Source organism: Anoplopoma fimbria, chromosome 20, assembly GCF_027596085.1.
Source record: "Anoplopoma fimbria isolate UVic2021 breed Golden Eagle Sablefish chromosome 20, Afim_UVic_2022, whole genome shotgun sequence".
NCBI classification, from domain to species: Eukaryota; Metazoa; Chordata; class Actinopteri; order Perciformes; family Anoplopomatidae; genus Anoplopoma; species Anoplopoma fimbria.
In genome coordinates, this window is record NC_072468.1 from 6,461,389 (window position 1) to 6,483,821 (window position 22,433).

A 22,433-nucleotide genomic window follows, 5' to 3' on the forward strand; every position below is an offset into this window, starting at 1 on the left:
CGGCGGGTATTCATTATGAAGAGTATATATGTACTTGATGATAAAGTATACAACAAAATATAAGTTTGTAGACTAAATGTATGTACTGATACCACATGGTAAACGGTTTAGTGTGAGAGGCTGCAATGATTTAAAATGGTATGAATACAAATGGGACAGCACTTTGCAGTGGCAGGTCATGTTACCTTGAAGAAGTCATAACATGTTATGTATAGTTGTGGGTATTTCTTTTACATTTTTTACTGCCTGATTTGAACGTCCATTAGGCTTTTGCCCCAAGAGATGAGAGGTAATTGCCAGCTAATCAATTTCTTTTTCTTTTTCTTTTAAAACAGCCCCAATAGCAAAATGAAAGAAATGGTTGATGAATACACCAGGTGTGTCACATAGTCTCTGCTTGCATTTCTCTGCTGACATGTGTTTTTATGAGCTGTTTTAAATTGGTGTGAGTCATACCAATGGAATCTACACTGGCACAACACAGAAAGGGGTGGAGCACTGTTAATATAGAAAAAAACATATACAATCAGCAAAGCACACTATAGCAGTATCATACAATTTGATCACATATTAAATGTGGCTTTTAGAGGGATCAGGCTTGGTCCACTGTTAATCAGATATCCCCAGATCTTTAAGAAAAAAACAAACCTTCCAATACAAAAATAGAACAAAGGGTTGGGCCCTAAAAGAAACAAGATTCCCTAACGGCTGACGATAAGGAAATGTTCCTGTCAAGATTTGCAAGCCCAGGTAAGACAATTGTGGTTTGCATTGTTCTAGTTTTAATCATGTTTAGTGTTTTTAAAATCAATAAAAGGCTTTTAGTCATATGCTTAATATAAAAACCAAATGTTACTGAGAATGTTGGTGCAGTTGGCACTATTTTTCTACTTGCCTTGATTTTATTTCTACAGCTCTTTCCCTCTCTGTCTTTGCTCTAGTTGATTATCAATCCAGGCTCCATGGCAAAGAGAAGCTCTCGCTCTCCAGCTCTTTGCGAATGACCGATGTGAATATGGCCAGTTGCTCTGGGCTGAAATGGTTTTTCCAGTCTCCCGCAACACCTAAAACACACACACACACACACACACACACACACACACACACACACACACACACACACACACACACACACACACACACACACACACACACACACACACACACACACACACACACACACACACACACACACACACACACACACACACACACACACAGAATCTCTGATGTGAAAGAAAATCTACAAAAAATGCAGTCAGACATTTTCTGTTGAATAAATCTCACTCTTTAGTCCTATTTATCGAATTTGAGCCTCACCTTTTCTGAGGAATGGAGATGTGTCAGAGTTCATGTAGTTCTTAGGGACCAGGCTGAAGTTGGACATGCGGTTGTTCTTCATAGTCTTGAAGGAGCAATGTTCTGCTATCTTCCGAATGGCTTCTTCACTCAGGTTACGGCCCAGGAAGTCTGACATACGCCTGAGAGCTGCAGGGAGGTCCTGAAAGAGAAGCACATTTATGTAAAGCAACAGGTGTTTGCCTTCATCTAAAAAAGCACATTCTCTGCATGATCTCTAAAATTAGGGCTTGTTGTAAAGCCCTTGATGATGATGAAGTTTGACTTGTCATATTTAAGAAGTACTCATTGCTGTGGCTTTAATTATGGTTTGTCTACACAGGATGCATTTAAGCAGGTTTTTTTCCCCAGTCGTCCGTCACGCGTGTGTCTCTCAATATTGTAATCTATACCGGCCGTGTAATGCAACTTTTACTCATGCTATACTTTAAAAGCCACAACCAGAAGCCTGATTTACAATTCAAGTTTATTTTCCTATGTTTTGAGTGCATAACTACAGTAAAAACGCGGGAGACCTACACTCAATACTGTGCCTGAACGCCTCCTAGGCAGACACAGACTGATGCAACTGTGTAACTGACATGCTCCATTCACTGCTCACTGTGTAGACATTTTTTTTAACTTCTTTCTATTAAGCCACTGAAACAATGCATTGTGTGTCTTATAACAGTGAACAGTGGTGTGTTACTGTGTAAAAGAGACCGTCTCCCATCAGTCAAAATACTGGAAACAATTGTAATGCAGCAATAGAGCTTAAATATCAATTCATTGAACAAGTTTATTTATTTAAAAAAAAAAGATATATATATATATAAAAAATATTTTTCTGATTATATATTGATTATATTCAGTTTTGGATTAAATACTTCAGCCATTTATTCAGTAAAAATACTAGACATGCAACCTTGAACACCTTGACTTTTGGGACTATTGCTCTGACAAAAAATGCAAAAGAACTGACAGAAGTTTCCATTTGTTAGTTGTAAAGTAAAAAAATAAAAAAATAAACAAGCACACACACTAAGTCATAGATTTAAACACAATGTTAGGGAAGGGAAAAAACTAAAAGAAAATCTTGTCTGTTTTGCTAAAACTGTAGCAGACACGCTGCTGCTGCTTCACCACCCAGTTGCTGAACCAAGAGACAATCTGTTTAGCAAAATGGTCAACAACACCAACCAGCATCTCTGGCCTCGAAAAATGTTTTCCGTTTTTGTTGTTTCTTTACAAAAACTCAACAGAAGCCCAAGAGAGTTCTGGGGAGTGTTTTACCTGAACCATTTCTTCATATGTGATGTGCATTATTCTGTCTCCTAGATCTGTGCCTCTCCAGCCCTTCACGTGGTCCGTCCATTTTCCAAACAGTACTACGGACAACACGGACAATAGATAACAGTATGTAAGAACATATAAACAACCACTTCTACTACTACTTTCTGGCCACTACTACTTTAGTGGAAATGACAGACAGAGATTACTTTCATCATCTACAATCTGTCCACATGGTAATACATCAGAATGCTTAACAATTCTGCTGGAATTCAATCATTTTACAAATGAAACTCCCTATGTGGTATGAGACCTCTGACCTTTGCCCTCAAGGAATTTCTCCATGAATTCATCAAAGGTTCCTGGAGGCTCGAGGAATTCTGCCATCTTATGGAAGTAGTATGAAGACACCATGACGTCCTTAGGGTTCCTCATGACATAGATCACCTACGGCAGAGACACTGATTCAGTAACATAACAGGTGTAATTTTTATTAAATATGAATTAGGGAAATGTAGCCATGACAAAGGTATTGTTGGTAACAGACAAATACAGTAACACCACAGTAACAGTAGCTCATCTAGCTTGTCTGGAAGGAGGCTAAATAACATGCCAGTAAAGGGTAAATTTCGGTGATGGAAAAAGTTTTTGAGACTTGATGTCACTGTATTAAATGACCTGTTAGACCTCTGGGGTTCTGGCTGTGTTGTCTCATGTAGAGTAATGCACACATTGCATAGAGGAAATCACACAGGAATATCACACAAAGCCTCCACCCTTTTACCTTGGCTTTGGAAGTGTGGAAGGAGGGCGGCATGAGGTGGTAAGGAAAATGTGTGACCAGCGCCCGTGGAGATGCCAAGTTATCCACAACCAATGCTAATCTTTTCTCCTCCAGCCAGGGGACCCTGTCCCAGTTAGGAATGGAGTGGATCGGCGTCAGATCCCCCCCATTCAGAACCAGTGGGAGGATCTCCTGCATCCAGATAGTACCTGCAAAAAATGAAAAAAACAGCGGATAAAACATAACAAGACTGCTGCAAGTACTTACTTAAACTAACTAAAATACAACTAAAATACACAAACAAGCTGATGAAGCAACAATATATGGTCTAAATCAGGACATCTCCTACTAGAACCCTGTTTTTTGGCCACATTTTGGCAAATTAGCACCATTCTAAGTATGCTGAATTAGCATTTAGCAGTTCCTGTTTGCACTGTATTCATGGATGTACAGACAGCTATCATTGGATTACTTTGATACTGGAGAAAAATGAAAAAGGTGATGATTTACAGGCAAGTCCTGTGGTTGCAATGTGTGTCCTTACTCTTCCTATGATTTCCTTACTTACTAAACAGATTTATAATAATAATAATAATAATAATAATAATAATAATGAATTTTATTTGTAATGCACTTTATATTGAGCAAACAATCTCAAAGTGCTACATAAGAAAGAAAAAAAAGAAAAGTAAAAGTTAAAATTTAGAGATAGAACGTCTCTCCAAAGGAAACAACTAATGAAAGGCTTTTTTAAAAAGGTAGGTTTTTAGGCCTTTTTTAAAAGTGTCCAGGGTCAGTGGTGCTCTCAGGTGGTCAGGGAGAGCATTCCAAAGACAGGGAGCGGCGTGACAGAAAGCTCTGTCTCCCATGGTTCGGAGTTTGGTCCTTGGGATCTGCAGGAGGTTTGCCTGACCGGAGCGGAGGTGTCGTGAAGTGGGCTGAGGGGTGATTAGCTCCTTCAGGTAAATAGGAGCATTACCATGGAGGCACTGGTGGGTCAGTAGGGAAACCTTGTATTTAATCCTGAATGGGACACTTATACTGAATGGATACTTATTGGTGATGGACATTGAAGATAATAACCTCCCTGTAAAGCCTAGGTTCCTATGAGCCTGAATAGGAATAAGGAGGTATGGAAAGTAAATCAATGAATGAGCAAAAGAGCACATTCCTTATTAAGCACACTAAACTATGTGCCTGTCTTACACTAATGAGGTCCATACCACTTGGAAACTTGTTCAGTTTTGGTCTTTCTGTGAGAACCGGTTGTAAATTGAGGAGGATTCATGACATATTAAGGTTTAATAAAACCACATGGCTGAGCTTAATTCAATTTGGTTGTGTATTGACTACCTTCATGCACTCTCACAGTCGTTCGCACATGCTGGAAAATGATTGGTATGGAACGTGAATGAGTTAATGTTGTGTAACCATTTCTTATGTGCTGAGTCGGCCAAAATCCTGTGGACGTCTTTCTTCTGCAGCAATAACTGATAAAGACTTTTCCCATTATCTGCTGTCTGGATCATTTGTGTTCTCACCGTCAGCAGTAACATTAATCTTTTCATGCAATGAGGCATAACGATTATAAATTTGGGTGCAATTTTTGGCATACTCTAAGCTCTCCATGGAGTGACCCCAAGAGGACATGGTGGACATAAAACTGCTCAGATCAAGGACTTCAAGCAGATTATCAGGGGACTCTGGTAGCCTAGCCTCTTTTTATTAATGGTTCCTGCTTCAAGGCTGTGCCCTTTACTGCTTGTGCATCTTTAAAGTGGTGTCATAAATCATGTTTTGGCCCTTCAGAGGAATTGAGGACCATGTTTAAAAGATTTACGACGAGTTATGCAATTTGAAATGTTGTAAACGTATGTAAACAACACATGTAAACGTATATTTAGAAAAGGTCGACTGAGAATATTAACACCCCACTAATCCAAGAGGGACAACACCACAGAGACGTACTGTATGGGTGTCCCCGATTAAAAATTACAAAGTTAAATCTGATAAGTCAAGTCCCGCCTGTCGCCAAATCACTTTTTTTTCTCAAAGATCTATATTTTCATTTGAGACTTTGGCTTCCGGTTACACCAGACAAAACAGCCGAAACACCCAATTAAACATTTTGTCGTCCTGACTTGGCATAAGAATTTATTCTATAATAGACGTGTTTCATACATTTTCTCACTTATCATCTGTGTCAAGTCTGCATGGTGACCTGATAAAAATAATAAATATGCACATTAAGAATATAGGAGGCCCATAGCTCACAGTAGAACAGAACCAGAGCAGGTAATCGACAGGTTGGTACCAAACTTTTTTCCACAAACAGAGACAACTTCATAATGGAACAACCAAAACCTAAACGTGGCCACTGTCCAATTGCTGGCCTATCAAATTCTAACTTCTAACAGAGTGGCAATTAAAAAAATGACCATGACAATATAGGTTTAAGTAACAAAAAAATAAACAGGCTACAACATGCCTTGGATTTTTATCTCTTTAATTTAAGGGGAATCCCTAAAAGTACTTTAAATGAAAGTAAATATAAAATAAATATTCAAACATTCCTTACCATTAGAAAATGAGCATTTTAATGACATGAAGTGAAGTGCCTTCCCCTAAGGTCTTGGTCATTTAGATTTCTTGTGTTTGGGTGGTTGTTCAGTTTTAATATATATTCTTAGATTTCATTATGATTAAATTAATTAATTAATTTAAATTCTTATTTTATTTTTTGTTTGTTTTTAGTGTTTTATTATTATATTTGATTATTGTGATTGTTCTACCCTGTGCAGCACCTTGAGATTTCTTTGTATGTTAAAGTGTGCTATATAAATAAAATCCATTATTATTATTATTAAGAACAACATCCACGCAAAGTAGAATATAATGTACAACAATTGGATAGAATAATAATGGGATTAACCTAATAAATAACAAATAATAAGATAGGCCTAATCTTTGGGATAAACTATTTCACAATGTTGGCAAATAGATAAATTAATCAATCATTAAAATAACAAAATAAAAGTCAGAATCAAGTAGACTAGATGGTGCATAACAAATAGTTTTTACCCTGCACAAACCTAACAAGCCCTGGGTACTGCAGTGCACATCCACCTTTAGGCTAATGAGATGTTTTCTTAAGGGACTAGGCGCTCTGAAACAGTATTGTGTTTATCCACAGGGGATGCCAAAACCAACACAATGAAACTTCCTTATAGCAGCTTTAAGTCTCATATGATATTCATTCATTATTGGGGTTAAGTTTGTTGGGTCGGACAAAACGAACATTACTGCCTGTTGGAAATGGGGATGGGCATTTTCTGATGAGGTGTAGCTGCAACTTTGCAAAGTTGAACTAACAGTGTCGTCTGCAGAGAGATCGATACATTTGCGGTGAGCGTGAATGTCTCACAAAAACACTGACCTGACTTCGGGTACACGACAGCTGTGACGTCGTCATCTTTAAACGTGTACTCCTGTGCAAACTTCAAGCTCTCTAAGGAGTGGGTCTCTTTAGGGAACATAAGTCCACGATCCAAAATATACTTTTCTTCAGAAGACATCGTGTCGCGAGGATTTGATACAAAGTGATTACAGCAAAGCGCCGATAGATCACGGACAGTGGAGGCTCGGCTGCTGCGTTCAGGTACGTGGGGAAAATCGTTACTAACACACAGGGTACATCCCTAGTCTCTTATTTGTCTTATTTGGCGAGGAGAGAGGAAACGAGGAAATGTGTTTTAAGAGACACAAGACGTCCTGAAGCGTCACGTGAAGCGACGTCTGTTTCATAAGCTTATGAGCAGGACACAGAACACAGTATAAATACTCAGAACATAGTATAAATACTCAGAACATAGTATAAATACTAAGAACATAGTATAAATACTCAGAACATAGTATAAATACTCAGAACATAGTATAAATACTAAGAACATAGTATAAATACTCAGAACATAGTATAAATACTCAGAACATAGTATAAATACTAAGAACATAGTATAAATACTCAGAACATAGTATAAATACTAAGAACATAGTATAAATACTCAGAACATAGTATAAATACTAAGAACATAGTATAAATACTAAGAACATAGTATAAATACTAAGAACATAGTATAAATACTCAGAACATAGTATAAATACTAAGAACATAGTATAAATACTCAGAACATAGTATAAATACTAAGAACATAGTATAAATACTAAGAACATAGTATAAATACTCAGAACATAGTATAAATACTAAGAACATAGTATAAAATACTAAGAACATAGTATAAATACTAAACATAGTATAAATACTCAGAACATAGTATAAATACTAAGAACATAGTATAAATACTCAGAACATAGTATAAATACTAAGAACATAGTATAAATACTCAGAACATAGTATAAATACTAAGAACATAGTATAAATACTAAGAACATAGTATAAATACTAAGAACATAGTATAAATACTAAGAACATAGTATAAATACTCAGAACATAGTATAAATACTAAGAACATAGTATAAATACTAAGAACATAGTATAAATACTCAGAACATAGTATAAATACTCAGAACATAGTATAAATACTCAGAACATAGTATAAATACTCAGAACATAGTATAAATACTCAGAACATAGTATAAATACTCAGAACACAGTATAAATATACCTGAGCAAAACCAACTGACTGAACAATAACCATTTCAATCAGACGATATTACTATACACACACAACTTTCCAAAAGGGACTAGAAAGTGGTACATTACTTCCTTCTGATCAGATACTAAAAAAAAAAAAGCCCATAGTTCATCTGATTTCTGTTTAATGTGTTATGGACTAAGAGAAGAGCTTCTCCAATTTTATGTGGAGAGACTAGTTTAAAGCCGCTAACTTGCATATTCCACTGTAAGGCTCTGTGAACCAGTGGGTGAGATGTCGGTAACAACCCAAGTAATCCATACATACAAAGAAAACCAAACAAATAAGTTCAGAAATTAAGTTGTGTGTAATAAAATGGAATGACACAGGGAAAAAGTATTGAACACATGAAGAAAGGGAGGTGCAAAAAGGCATGGAAAGCCAAGACACCAGCTGAAATCTATCAGTAATTAGAAAGCAATCATGCCCCTTGTCAGTGCAAATCAATATCAGCTGGTTCAGTCCCAACTGATGGCCTATAAAAAGATGTCTCTTTACCAAGGTGTCACACAAGAAACATCTCATGATGGGTAAAAGCAAAGAGCTCTCTCAAGACCTTCGCAACCTTATTGTTGCAAAACATACTGATGGCATTGGTTACAGAAGGATTTCTAAACTTCTGAATGTTCCGGTGAGCACTGTTGGGGCCATAATCCAGAAGTAGAAAGAACATCATTTCACCATAAACCGGCCACGACCAGAAAAGAGGAGTGAAAAGAATTATCAGAAGAGTTGTCCAAGAGCCAAGGACCACTTGTTGAGAGCTTCAGAAAGACCTGGAATTAGCAGGTACAATTGTTTCAAAGAATAAGTAATGCACTCAACCGCCGTGGCCTGTATGCACGCTCACCACGCATGTTGAAGCTTGTTCAAAGTTTGCTGCACAACATTTAGACAAGCTGGTCAGATGAGACCAAAATTTAACTCTTTGGATACCATAATACACACCACTTGGAGGTCAAATGGCACTGCACATCACCCCAAAAACACCATACCAACAGTGAAGTTTGGAGGTGGGAACAGCATGGTGTGGGGCTGTTTTTCAGCATACGGCACTGGCAAACTTCATATAATTGAAGGAAGGATGAATGGAAAAATGTACCGAGACATTCTTGATAAAAATCTGCTGCCATCTACCAGGATGATGAAGATGAAACGAGGGTGGACATTTCAGCAAGACAATGATCCCAAACACACAGCCAAGGAAACTCTCAATTGGTTTCAGAGAAAGAAAATAAAGCTGCTAGAATGACCCAGCCAATCACCTGACTTGAATCCAATAGAAAATCCATGGAAAGAACTAAATCATCACTAGATCAGAGTTCATAGAAGACGCCCACGGAGCCTTCAAGATTTGAAGACTGTTTGTGTGGAAGAATGGGCCAAAATCACACCTGAGCAATGCATGCCACTAGTTTCTCCATACAGGAGGCGTCTTGAAGCTGTCATTACCAACAAAGGCTTTTGTACGAAGTATTAAATACATTTCAGTAAGCGTGTTCAATACTTTTTCCCTGTGTCATTCCATTTTATTACACATAACTTAATTTCTGAACTTATTTGTTTTGTTTTCTGGTATGTATGGATTACTTGGGTTGTTACCGACATCTGGTGAACATTTCATGTCAATAGCACCTTTAGAAATATATTTACTGAGAAAAATGGTGACGTGTTCAATACTTATTTTACCCGCTGTATTTGAATACATATTTAGCAGACGCTTTTATCCAAAGCAACTTACAGGAAGTGTATTCAACATATAACAGAGCCATATACTGATTTAAAAGAATAATACGATTACTTTAGATAAAATGTTTGTGTATCCCTTTTGACTGGTTTACATGGTTAGCCCATCCATACACTGGAGTCAACCCTGTAAAATGCAGTGGTGAAACAGGCTACCAGATAGAAACCACAAAAAAACTTCACAGTACCAAAGCGTACAGAGATCAGTTCTCTTCCTCAGGCAGCATTGATGCTGATCAAACACCTGTTGTATCGGCACCCTTAAGATGCTCCAAGCACCTCATGGAGCCTATAGTCTATACATGTGGTGCTTTAAAGCAGCAATACATGCCCACAGCTGTTATCTATCAGTTATATAAAGTGTTTACAGACTTATTGATATTGCATTATGGTGAATTCAAGATTGCTCCTTGTATGCGTAAGCAGGTTTGTATCCAAAATAGTTGTTCAAAGGTGCTACATCTTTGAGGGAATAGTGGAACATCTGAAAAGGAACAGTTAACAGGGATGAGAATAAATATACTGTACCTGACTTGGGGTAAGTCACACCAAACACATCAGAGTCTTCCACAGAGAAATGTTCAGCATACTCCAAGCTCTCCATGCTATGAGCTTGAGGAGGAAGGGGAACGCCACGGTACTGAATGTAGTCTTCTGAGGACATGATGGTTCTCAAGGGTTGCCTGATTGGTGGCCTGTTAGTCTGGTAGCCTGCGTGTTGCTCCTTTTTCCTCTTTCTGAGGAAGTCTGGGACGTCCTCCTTATCCTTACGTATTTCATCTTCATTTGCTCTTCCAGCCAGCAGGGCTGAACCACTTTTTTCTCCTTGCATTTTTTTCATTTGAATGGCAGGCAGTACTGCAAATCATTAGCCGTTGTGTAATGCGGGGGTTGAACCTCCATAGGAACTGAGGGGCCGCTTTTTAGGATTGGTTTTCTTGTTTACACAAGCCTGTACAAGCCTATTTGGGGGCCCTACTTGGTAAAAGTGAATAGGAGTGTGCTCAATGATCATTGAAGTACTCTCTCACAAGTACATTGATTTAAATGTATAGGGGTAACTCTGGGTAATGTGGGTATCCAGGATGTGACTGAGGAAGTCCTAAGAACCTTATATGGATCTTGACACAAGTTGCAGTGATTCCTCGTTATTTCATTCCCGAGCTCCTCTGATTCTCTCTGGAATTCACAAGGTCAGGCTGATGTCAATGAGTCACTGTTGTCATTTCTCTCTCTACAGGCAAGCAGGAGTTTTGTTCATGTGTATTAGGTAACAGCAGAGCCTATTGTAGAATTTCAATAATGACAGCTTTGTTAGACTCCAGGGACCCTAGCTGAGAGAGGAGGAAGAGAGAAGCAGAGAACGCAGGCGGAGTGAGATAAACTAGCAGGATATGGAAAGCAAGGTAGTTCTCCAATCAGAGGGTCGGTGGTTCGATACCCGGCTTCGGCAGTCGATGTGTCCTTGGGCAAGACACTTAACCCCAAGTTGCTCCCGAAGGCTTGCCATCGGTGTGGACTGGATGTTGCATGAATGTTAGTTAGAGTCTGATGGTGGCACCTTGCATGGTAGCCTGTCATCAGTGTGTGAATGGGTGAATGATATGTAACATACTACTGACTGTAGGTCGCTTTGGATAAAAGCGTCTGCTAAATGACTATGGGGGTGACGGGGGAAAAACAAGAGGAGAGTTAACAAGAAGTTGTGTTGGGTGAGGAGAAGGTAGAATATTATATATTTGGATCTAAACCCTTGAGAGTTCAACAAGTTTAATTCACTACACACAACTTAAGATTTTAATTTGACTCTTTTAGACATAGATATTTTTGCAGCATTACCCAGCTTAGTGAATACATTCTCCAGCTCTGATTACACTTTTCACTGGATTGGAACTTTTGTTCAACACTAGAGTTGTTTTTGAAACCAAATACTCTCATGTCCATTAAGCTCTTTGTCCCCCTTGTGCTTCAAATTCCCTTTATATGTTTTTTCCATTCATTCACTCCCTAAGGTGTAATAGTAGAAGTGTGTGAACAGAGTGAGAACTTCTTACCATCCATCTGTAAGTGGTGGGTTTACACTGAGCTGCTGTAGTGAGAAACAATGTTAATGGATGTGATAGATAAACCAAATGCATGACTTTGTGTGCAAAAGGTTAAACAAGGTTGTTAACAACAATAAATTACACTTTGTTCAGATTGGAGATTACAGTATCACAGCAGGAGTTCACCTGATATGCTCTTAAATAACTCATGAAGTAGCCAAGAGTACCAACAGTGCTCAGATCAGTGTTTCAGGTTTAAAAAGAAAAAAAGGTTTAAAATTATTTTCTTTAAAAATGAGAGAAAGATTAGACAAAAACACATTTATTATTTCAAAGTTGAATCACAGATGCTTACAATCCAACATGGTGTGGTCATAATGCTGAGAGGACTTCAGTTTATTCATACAGCGGGCCTGTTCTTTAGTTAAATTTAAGTTTAAATCAAATGATTCAAAAATTTGATACAGTTATGTTTTAACTAACTACTAATATTAACTTGTATATAAATTGGTGGTCACACATTGAACTATTAAGGAACTATAACTGTCATTTACTTGGTATAAACCAACGTTACTATCTAATCTAATCATTTACTCTGGGTCATTGTTCAACACATAGAAAATAAGTTATATATAAAGTCTCATTTCATTTCTGGTCCTTCTGGTACAAAATTCACCTTTTAACAAAACCAACACAGCGTAGGGAAGCCAATAATAACATGGAAGTGTCCTGGTGTCACCACTCAACCTGCAGGTTTAACTGGTTTACTGAAAGCAAACAAAGCTTCAGTGCATGTCTTCCAGCAACGGTCTGTACTGACAGATAAACTAACTGGAAGAACTCGTTAGCTTACCAGCTGGTAGCTATCCTTGTTTTAACGTCAGACCAGTCAAGATACCCAATAATAACAAGCACTTTCAGAAGTCTTTGGTGTTTTATGGTGATATGTATCAGGAGTCAACTTCTGATTTGTGACAAGCCAGGTCCAGTCTGGACCACTGAGACTGTTGCAGGCTTAACCCAGGGTGCTGAGGTGTACTTAGTTACTGTGGACCAAAGTGACGAAGAGAAACAGTGAGCAGAGAGAGATGGCACCAGTCAGCACGGCTTTCACCAACAACACTGTCCAACTGCCCAACAGGAAGACATGGACGAACAACCTGAAGGCACGACACAGATCAGAACAATGTTAAGAACAAAACAAAACGATGCATAAAAAGGTTTTTCAGGTAAATAAAGCACACAAGTAAACAGGCATGTATTTATTTGCTGGTGGCATTTGGTTTATCACCTACGTTCTCTTCTACAATACTGACAACACAAAGAAGCCTTTTAAGGAATGGATTCATGACATTCTCTGCTCCTCCTTCTGTTGATCTCTTATTCTTTGGCAAAACATTAACAGCCGTTAAGAGTTTTTCATGATTTATTTATTTACATTTAAAATCAAGCAAAATGGGAAAACCTTTGCAAGTTGTTAGTCAGTAGATTTTAAGTACATCAAGTGATGAAAGTAATATGTTGTTCATTTTCACCTGCATTTTGCTATTCATATGGTGTGCAATCATTATTATTGCCTATGTTATTGCTGTTAACTAGCGCCATCCTGTGGTTCACAAAATAAAGTGCAGCCACCACATAGGTGGTCAAATCAAACCTAAACTGGACTGTCCCTTCAACAAATACTTATTTGGAAATATGCTTATCCTCTTTCTTGGTCAAAGTTAGATGAGAAGATTAATACTGTTATCATGTGGTATCCTACTCTCACACCACTCATCTCTCTTTTGTATGCAGTATGTCTGATAGTGTTCGTTTTAAGCAAACAAGTGTGTATAAAAGCGTGTCAGACTTACTCCATTAGGAAGGCCTTGTAGACACAGAGAGCCAGCAGCACAGTAACAGGAAGCCTGAAGCTCTTAGGAAGGTCATAGCGTGTGAACATCCACACCACTGCTGCCATGGCGATGTAATGGACCTATAAACACAGAAAAATAACAACCGCTTTCAATTTATTTATTTTTACAAACTCAGATCCTATCATATAAACATTTACATCGCAGATACAATGGCAATATAATAGATCTAGCAATAAAAAGAGAGAAAGAAATCCATGTTGCTGAACATGCACACAAACAGATTACTGAAAACACAGTTGAGGTGAGACGAGAGGAAAAGAAGAGGCTGACATAGAAGACAACATAGAGAGTGATGGTCAAGGACAGGCGATTTGAAAATACAGAGGCAGACAGAGTGGAAAAGTAACAAAGCAGAAGAGCACAGCTACTCACCAAACTAATGTTAGAGTCAAAGCTCATCTGGATGTACTTCCAGTCAAACTCAATCCCTCTGGCTCCTACCCACAGAGGGAGACACCTGGAGGGACAGAACAGGACACCAACAGTGAGATTCATTGTTTTTTAGATGAACAATAGTTTGACAAAGTAAAGCTCATGTTTCTTCTGCAGGAGCAGCATTATTGCTCACCTTGACATCACAAGTTCTGCTGTTGCCCAGCCCATGGCAGCCACCATGATTTTGTACTCCCCTTTACCAGCATTACGAGACATCACAAGATGGAGACCCAACAGGTCCGCCAGGTCCACTGTGGCCTTCATAAATTCCTGGAAAACAAACAACACATTACAACCTCCTACATAATCTGGTATACTACTGGCTTACTTTGTATATGCAATTATAATACTTCACAAAATCTGACAAAGTGGGAGAAATTTTCCTTTCTGGTGTTATTGTTATGACAAAGAAACAACACTCACCCCGACAAAGTCATAAACTCCAGCTCCTCCTTCCCATGTCGGGAAAAATGTAGCTAGGAACAGCATCTGAAACACACACACAAAAAAAGATAACTCAGTTAACACACTCCAAAACACAAAATGACAGCATGGTTTGTGCTTTTCAATGTTATGATGAAGGATCATTTAATCACCAGAAAGCTCACTTACCTTACAGAGTTGGACAAACAGGTAGGTCGCTCCAGCCTGGACACATCTCCAGAAGGCATTGTACTCTGAACTAAAATTTGAACACACAAACACAAAGTGAAATGGCTAATAAGGATTTACAAAAACAAGGCGCTTAAAGCAATTCAATTCAATTTATTTGATATACCCGAAAATCTAAAATTACAAATTTGCCTCAGAGGGCTTTACAATCTGTACACATGCAACACATCCTCTGTCCTGGAACCCTCACATCAACACAGGAAAAACTCCCTTAAAAACCCCTTTAACAGGGAGAAAAAAGGAAGAAACCTCTGGGAGAGCGACAGAGGAGGGATCCTTCTCCCAGGATGGACAGAATGCAATAGATGTCATGTGTACAGAATGAACAACATAACAGAGTTACAGCACATTCAATGTATATGACATAAATTATTCATATAATCACAGTAGTAAGCAGAGTAATGAAGAAAGAATTAAGACTACTTATAATAACAGCAGCAATGAATAGAGGATAATTATAGTAATGAAATTGGCAATTTTGGATAGAATGCTTAAAGAGTTAAATGCAATGATGGTGATAGAAACAAGTTACGTTGTTAAGCAAAAGTACAGCCAAATTCAAGAGCACACTACACAGATTTAAGAAGATTATGTGTGACTCCTCCCAAACCTCTGACTTTACTAAGCTGATTATTAACAGACTTCTTAGTCTCTGAGCAGGTGCTACAACATAGGAATGAAAAGAAACTATGTAATAATGATTTTCCAACGTGGTGCAACACAGTGTTTTACTTTCTATCCTTTACTATGCTTCACTGGCCATGACTGGACTGATGAATATCATACAGTATATAAAGCATGCATCGGTCACCACACATATTGCAGATCCCCGATTCAAACAGACACTTACAGGCCACTGCACTTGTATGTTATAAAGTAAGGGAAATAGGCCAGGGCAAAGCAGTTCCCGAAGTGAAACAGTGTCATGATGTCTGGTCACAAAGCTCAGCCACCTGGAGAGAAAGAGAGAGAAAGAAGATAGGACTTCTCAGACTGTTGATAAAACAGGACACGTTTTTAATAATATTTTTTTAATTCTGACCCAATTTGGCACATGCCCACAAAAGAAAATGGCAAAAACAGTGGAAATCACAACTTCTTAGAGTGCAAGGAGACAAAACAATGTCTTTATTTGACCGTTTTGAGCATCCCCAGACCCAAATATATTCAATTTACACAGTCAAAGCAGAAAATCATTGCACTTGAAAGCTTAAACCAGATAATGCAACGTTAGCAGGTGGTTGTTTGAATAATTGTTTATACACTTGTATGACAATAATTTGCACACACATTCATTACTTTTTTAATTCTTGATTTTACATGTTTACGTCCATGTACTCAACATCAACAACTGTAGCCTTCTTCATTAGAGAGCCATTTACAGTTTTGCATGACGTTAAATTGACGCCCCTACCGTATCAAGCTGGAGCTACATCCATACAAACAGGCTGACAGGCTGATTTACAGTGTTTGCAAAGCATAACAAGTATGTCAACGCCAAGCAAAAATGTTAAGCGGATTTCTTTTTTTACTTTATTTACAGAGCTATAAAGCTATACAACGTGAAAGTCATTGGGCGAATTAATAATCTGCACACGTTTCTGTATCTCGAGAACAAGTCTGGAGGATCCGTTATCTCTGTCGTGTTTAACCATAGGCTAGTCTTCATTAAGCTACCATTCAAACCGTATGGTAGCTGCTGTAAAACAGAGCCTTTCAGGGCCAGAACTTACTGCGTTTGTAGAGCTGTAGAGAGGCAGGCTGTCGTACTACGGGCTCGTCGAATGACAAACGGAAGTGGAGTTGGCTCAACCTTGAAATGCGTCCGACTACACCCGTAGGAATTGACCAATAAGTTCCACAAGATGCACACACACTCTCCTACACACGCAGTTAGTATGTTATCATTTTCCAAACTACCTTCTGAATTCAGGAAGCTCATAAATCCCAAATGATGACAACAATAGGTCGTCAGTAATCAAACCCTCAAGACAAGCAGCCAGACTTTAAAGAACAATGTAGAATTTTGATTGCTTTCAAAATCGCAACCTCTCACAACAGAATTATGTCATGGTTATGTATTATGCTCAAAAACAAGCATGCTAGTTCAACAATAAATGGGGATGAAATGTTCATTGCGATAGATTAGCTTCAAATTTGTGGACCAACATTTGATTTTCGTACAACATAGGCCTAAGGAAATGAATGGAAACTAGGGACTACCTGCGATATACGAAAATCTAGTCAAGTCTAGTCTACAAAACACAGGTCACAGTAGATTTTTTAAAATAATTATAACCATTCAAACGGGACTTTAAGCTGTTTGAAAAATAGCTTTGCATATAAGGTGAGTCACAATCAAAGTCAGAAAAGTGCACTTTTAAAATAAAATAAAAAATGTTATTTGAAAATCATGACATGATACATGAGGCAATAGATGGTGTTTTATTTAATGCACTTATCACTCGAGGAAAGTAATGATTTCATCTAATGGTGAAGTTTAAATGAGTAGTAAGGTCCACTTAAAGTATTCCTATGTGTATGTATGTTCATGATATGTCTTGCCCATTTTAATTTCTACAGTACAGATTACACAAGCATGATCATTTACCGTCAAAAAGAGCGAGAGGGTTTACCACAAAACAACTCTTTCTGATAAAGGTCAAATGTCATCCTCACCCTCTGTGTGGTAATATTCTTTCTCACTCTTTGGCTAAATATACAAGCAAATACACATTTCTGAGTTTCTAATCTTCTACTTTCACATAATGTTATATATATATATTTACCTCTACAGAATATAGAACCCTGTTAGAGAGAGAGCTCACAATTAAAATCTGCTGACAAAACAGAAATTGATAATGGAGCACTGAAAAGCTCTAAACACTAAACTAAACAGTGATTGTCGGTGTGGTTGGATCCTCAGCTATTATTAAGAATTTTTCTCTGTAGCAGATGAAGTTTCTTTTCTCTGAGCAGTCCCTGGTGATCCAGTTGTTTGTGTCGTATTTGGACAGGGTCCCACAGTGTTTCCACTGGGACGGACAGTCTGGCAGCATCCCCTGGTCTTCCAGCTTCTGTCCATTTGTCCAATGCCACTCCCCTCCCAGGAAACGCAGGCCTGTCCAAACCTGTGAAACACAAGGCGAGCTTTGAGTGTCACTCCGTTTTTTAAAAGTGTTTTGTCTGTGACTGCTCACACATAGTTTCTTAGTTGAGGAGGCTGTTGTTTGATGACGATTAGAGCTTGTAAACAATACGGTTGCTGTTTGCAATTCCTGGAACAGCGAATATCTAATAATCTTCTACCTCACTGAACTGTGGTGTCATTTAAGCCAGGCACAATGACCCTGAAAATTTCAGTTACTGTGTAACCTTCACGAGTGAAGCATTTCAATCTATTCAAAATGAAGCCTTCAATTACCCTAAAAAATGGATCATGCCACCATTCAGTCTTTAATGCGTAATGTATCAATAGATGCATTTAAAAGAGCCGTTTTCATTTTGAATAATAATTGAATTAGCATTTAAAGGATTCACTAAAAATCTAAGATATAAAACAAGCAAATTAATAAATTAACTTCCTTATTCTGTCTTTAAATTAAATATTCATGATTGAAAACTTTAAAAGCCAAAAAGTGAATTTGAAGTTGACTTCTTATTCCGTTTAATAATGTATAATGTAATGTATGTATGTTTCGAAAAGGGGCCCCAAGATAAACCTGGGGGGTTCTGAGATGATTGATAAGAAAGTAAAAAAAGGATTAAATTTGCTATGTTTATTTCTTCTGACTTTCTTCTAATTGTATTGTTTTTATTTAGAAATATTTCCGCAGGCCTTAAATAAAATGAATTTATATAAACTATGAGATAAAAAAACAATCACTCTGGCCACGCCAGGTTTAGCATTGCTTCACAAGGGTCACATACCGTAAGAAAAATATATTTTAGTAACTTGATTCATTTCAAAATCAAGACATTGATAAGTGAAAATTGAAACAAAAACTTTTTGTGCTGATGTTTAAACCCCTCCACCCACTCAAACCTCATCAGTCGTGGCTCTGAGGATCTTTTCTCTGGCGTAGGTGTAGTCAGACAAGACTTCCAGGCTCAGAAGCTCATGCTGGTATATGCAGGTCATCAGCGGGTCTTCACATGGGGTTTCCATGCTCCTGCAGTGACTCAGGGCGTCTTCCCATGTCTTATTCTCATTCACCACCACAATCCCGTCATCATAGCAGACAAACCGAAGCTCCTCGGAGCACACTTTGCTGTACCACTTTTCAGTGGGAGGATCAAAAGAGCCACAGTCTGCGTTACGTGGCTCACCTGGTGCCCAGTTTCTGTAGTCGGAAGAATGACCTCCGATCCATTTCCAGGTCTCACCACCCTCTCGGAACAGTCCAATCCAGCCAAAGTTCTTAAATTGATCTGTGTTTGCTGTGGTGATTGTGGCTAGGTAATACAAATACCATCTATACCTACAGTAAGCTGTGTTCCAGCTAGCGGGACCTATGTAATAGTGAATCGTGCCTAATTCTGAGCAGTAGTAACCATGTTTGTTTGAACACTTCTCACTGTACCACTTTAAATCTGCTGCCACCACTGCACAGTGGCTGTTCTCTTCTCCATCGAACCAGTCGCTGCTCTGTGAGAGGTCATTTCCAGAGATCCCCTCTCCACTTCTGAAAAACAAAACAAATTAAGCTATTTAAGCAACTGCAATTTACCTCGTTTACATTCTCGCAATATTGAAATCAGCATAAATACCATTTCAAACAGGGCACTCACTCTAGATTTATCCATCTCCACGCTGACTCTTTCTCTGGGTCTCTGAGCAGGCCGATCCAGGCTTGTTCGACCCCAATGCTCTTCAAGAACTGAGTCACCTTGGATTTGTCCACCACGTTCCAAGTTACCAAGTCAATGTAGTTCTTCTGGCAGAACAGTCTCGCCTCTGTCCAGTTCATCTTCTCAGCTGGAGAGAAAGGTGTATATCTTATGATTGATGATTCCAAGCAGTGAGCAGCAATGAGCAGGAAGAAGTAGGTGAGCATGTTCTGCATGAATGGCCCTGTCTTCATGTCCAGTCAAAGCTGTGTCTGTTTGAGTGAGGAGCTATCACTCTGCTCTTATAGCATCTACACACCCACACGGACACACATTATAACCTCTCCACACCAGTCCAGTGTTGCTGTCCAGATTCAGTATGTTATGCCAGCAACTTGTTATTGTATGATTATACTTTAAATTATGAGGAAGAGGATGATTAGTGTTTGTGCCAAACTTTCTGGTAGGGGTACAATGGTAAGATTGGTGAGTGGCTTAGCTAATTTTACAGCATTTTTTAAAATAAAATTAGAATTTTGATTTTTCAAAAGATGTATGTCCACATATTTGTTTTAGGAGAAAAATGAGGCAGGATGACAAAGTGCTGCAATGCTAATTTTCAGTATCGTAATAGTTACATTAACAGGTAACCGTCCGCCTATAATGCACTGAATACACAGGACATACCTCAAGTATTCTCTGAACTGAATCAATCGAATCACCTTGAAGTGGTTATCTGTAAGAGTACTGGATTAAATGCAAAGAGACAAAGCCAACATAAACAGGACCCTTACATGGGCTTGTGCACAGACACAGATCCATCACAGCCATCGAATAATTCAAGAAAGCCATCTAGGGTCAATGAAGGCGTACTTGAGTCAGACCGATAGGGCTATGGGAGGTATATTGGACCAAAAGGGTTGGGAGTATTTGTGTCCATCTCAGTTTGTTCCCAATGTCTGTATAGTCAGAATGCAGCAATGTGAATGACAACTAGAAATAATGTATTTTTTCTTTTCTTGTTTGTGGTTATACATAATGGGAGAATGTCTACCATGTATGTTTAGCATGTCCAACATGTTATCCTACCAGTATTCCCTATGTCCAACAGTCCTTTTCTCCCTTCATTCCTTTCCTCATCAGGCCATTGATCATCCTCTCTTTGTATCTGACTGCCGTTCATTCAATTTTATTCTCAAGCCCTAAGGGAAATCTCTATTTTTCATTTGGCAAAATGTCCATGTAAATAAGAAACAACCAGAAGTCATTGGATCTAATCTACTGAGCAGCATGCTGTATTTCAGCTTTAAGATGTCACATTTATAAGTGGTCAGAAACACTCAAAAGGTGGAGTGATTAAAAAAACAAAAACACAATGACACATTTAAAACCGATGGCTTGGAAAAAAAGTTAAAAGAAGGAATATAAAAACAAAGTGGAACCAAATCAGGTCAAGCGTGGTTTTGTGAAATGCTCTGTTCATCTGACTCTGAAAGCGTGATTCAAATGTTCTACATTCAAAACTCTCCAGTCTCCATGCAGGGATGGGGAAATCAGTCAGCAGGCAAATTACATGATTTGAATCTTGTTAGTCAAGAGAAATAATATTGAGCACATCTTGTGCTGACCTCTGTTTACCTCACTACTCTTACCTCTGTTATTTTATAGTAAATAGTAAAAGCCACCAGTTCATATTCATGCACATATCTCAATGGACCTGTGAAATGTTGTTCCTATTGCAGTTTGTTCGGCACTGCAGCAAAGCCATATTAAACATTTTCTTAGCTTTTCATGTCAGGTCATTTTAAGATAGAGTAACTTGGCCAAGGCAGGAAAAAAGTAGAAGGGAAACATTTTTCTGTTAGGATGCAACTGTCATGAGTCTTGCTGCAGTATCCTAAAAGAGGCAGCAGGGGGCTCTGAAGATTCCCTCCAGTGGCTGCTTCATCTCTCACCACCTTCCTATCCTACTAGAGAGTGACTATAAGAGGAGGTGTTGAATAGGGAACAGTGGATTTAGTCTCCATCTCCTTTTGGAAAGAGACTGCAGCTGATGTTTTCACTGAGTTGTCTACCACGTATTAAAGTAGGCTGCGTGTTAAAGGACCCATAAAGTAAAAAAAAGGCTTGTTCCAAGATTCTGGAGGGATTAACTGAACTGAGAAGAAGAGAGAATCTGAACCTTTCAATACATGGATACTTCTTTTCATCTCACTTCTCCCCCTTAAATTCAACTTCTTACTATACAGCCTCCTCTATTACATTATTTTACATACTTATTAACTTTTGTTTCTTTTTTTGACAGGGGACAATATACAGGAAATGGATGGGAAGAGAGAGGGATATATGAACCATGCAGTTATACCGTATGTATCTTAGAAAGATACTGTTCAGAATGAGACTTCCCCCTTTTTTCATTATTTAAATGCACATTTTCAGTCCATAAATAGCTGAAGTCTCAAGCCTATACATGGTTGTCTTTACAACGCTGTCCTAGACAGCCATGTATAGGAAAGGAACAATTAAGAGTTTGAGTAGTTAGGAAAAAATATTTTTAACAAATAAAGTTTTTATCTATTTTATGCACGGATAAGTAATGGAAAAAAAAAGCTTTTTTTATTTTGCCAAAATGATTAGAGATTAAATTCATAAAGCTTTAAAG

General features: G+C 38.3%; 2 protein-coding genes across 3 annotated transcripts; both read right to left on the bottom strand.

Annotated features, from left to right (window-relative positions):
- Positions 1–813: 813 nt before the first annotated feature.
- On the bottom strand, positions 814–10,590 carry sult2st3 (sulfotransferase family 2, cytosolic sulfotransferase 3). 2 transcript variants are annotated; one of them, XM_054621086.1, is made up of 6 exons: positions 10,399–10,590; positions 3,413–3,621; positions 2,949–3,075; positions 2,632–2,726; positions 1,321–1,501; positions 814–1,064 (listed from the first exon to the last, which is right to left on the bottom strand). In XM_054621086.1, exons 1-6 carry the CDS (start codon positions 10,532–10,534, stop codon positions 949–951), a joined length of 864 nt encoding a protein of 287 aa, XP_054477061.1. In that variant the 5' UTR covers positions 10,535–10,590; the 3' UTR covers positions 814–948. The 2 variants fall into 2 exon arrangements, with proteins under 2 accessions (XP_054477061.1, XP_054477060.1); XM_054621085.1 differs by lacking the exon at positions 10,399–10,590 and adding an exon at positions 6,849–7,200.
- Positions 10,591–12,221: 1,631 nt separating this feature from the next.
- Positions 12,222–16,774, bottom strand: tmem147 (transmembrane protein 147). Its single transcript, XM_054621087.1, has 8 exons — positions 16,675–16,774; positions 15,792–15,894; positions 14,882–14,951; positions 14,693–14,758; positions 14,403–14,539; positions 14,207–14,291; positions 13,772–13,893; positions 12,222–13,075 (listed from the first exon to the last, which is right to left on the bottom strand). Exons 2-8 carry the CDS (start codon positions 15,866–15,868, stop codon positions 12,955–12,957), a joined length of 678 nt encoding a protein of 225 aa, XP_054477062.1. The 5' UTR covers positions 15,869–15,894; positions 16,675–16,774; the 3' UTR covers positions 12,222–12,954.
- Between the last annotated feature and the right edge of the window lie 5,659 nt (positions 16,775–22,433).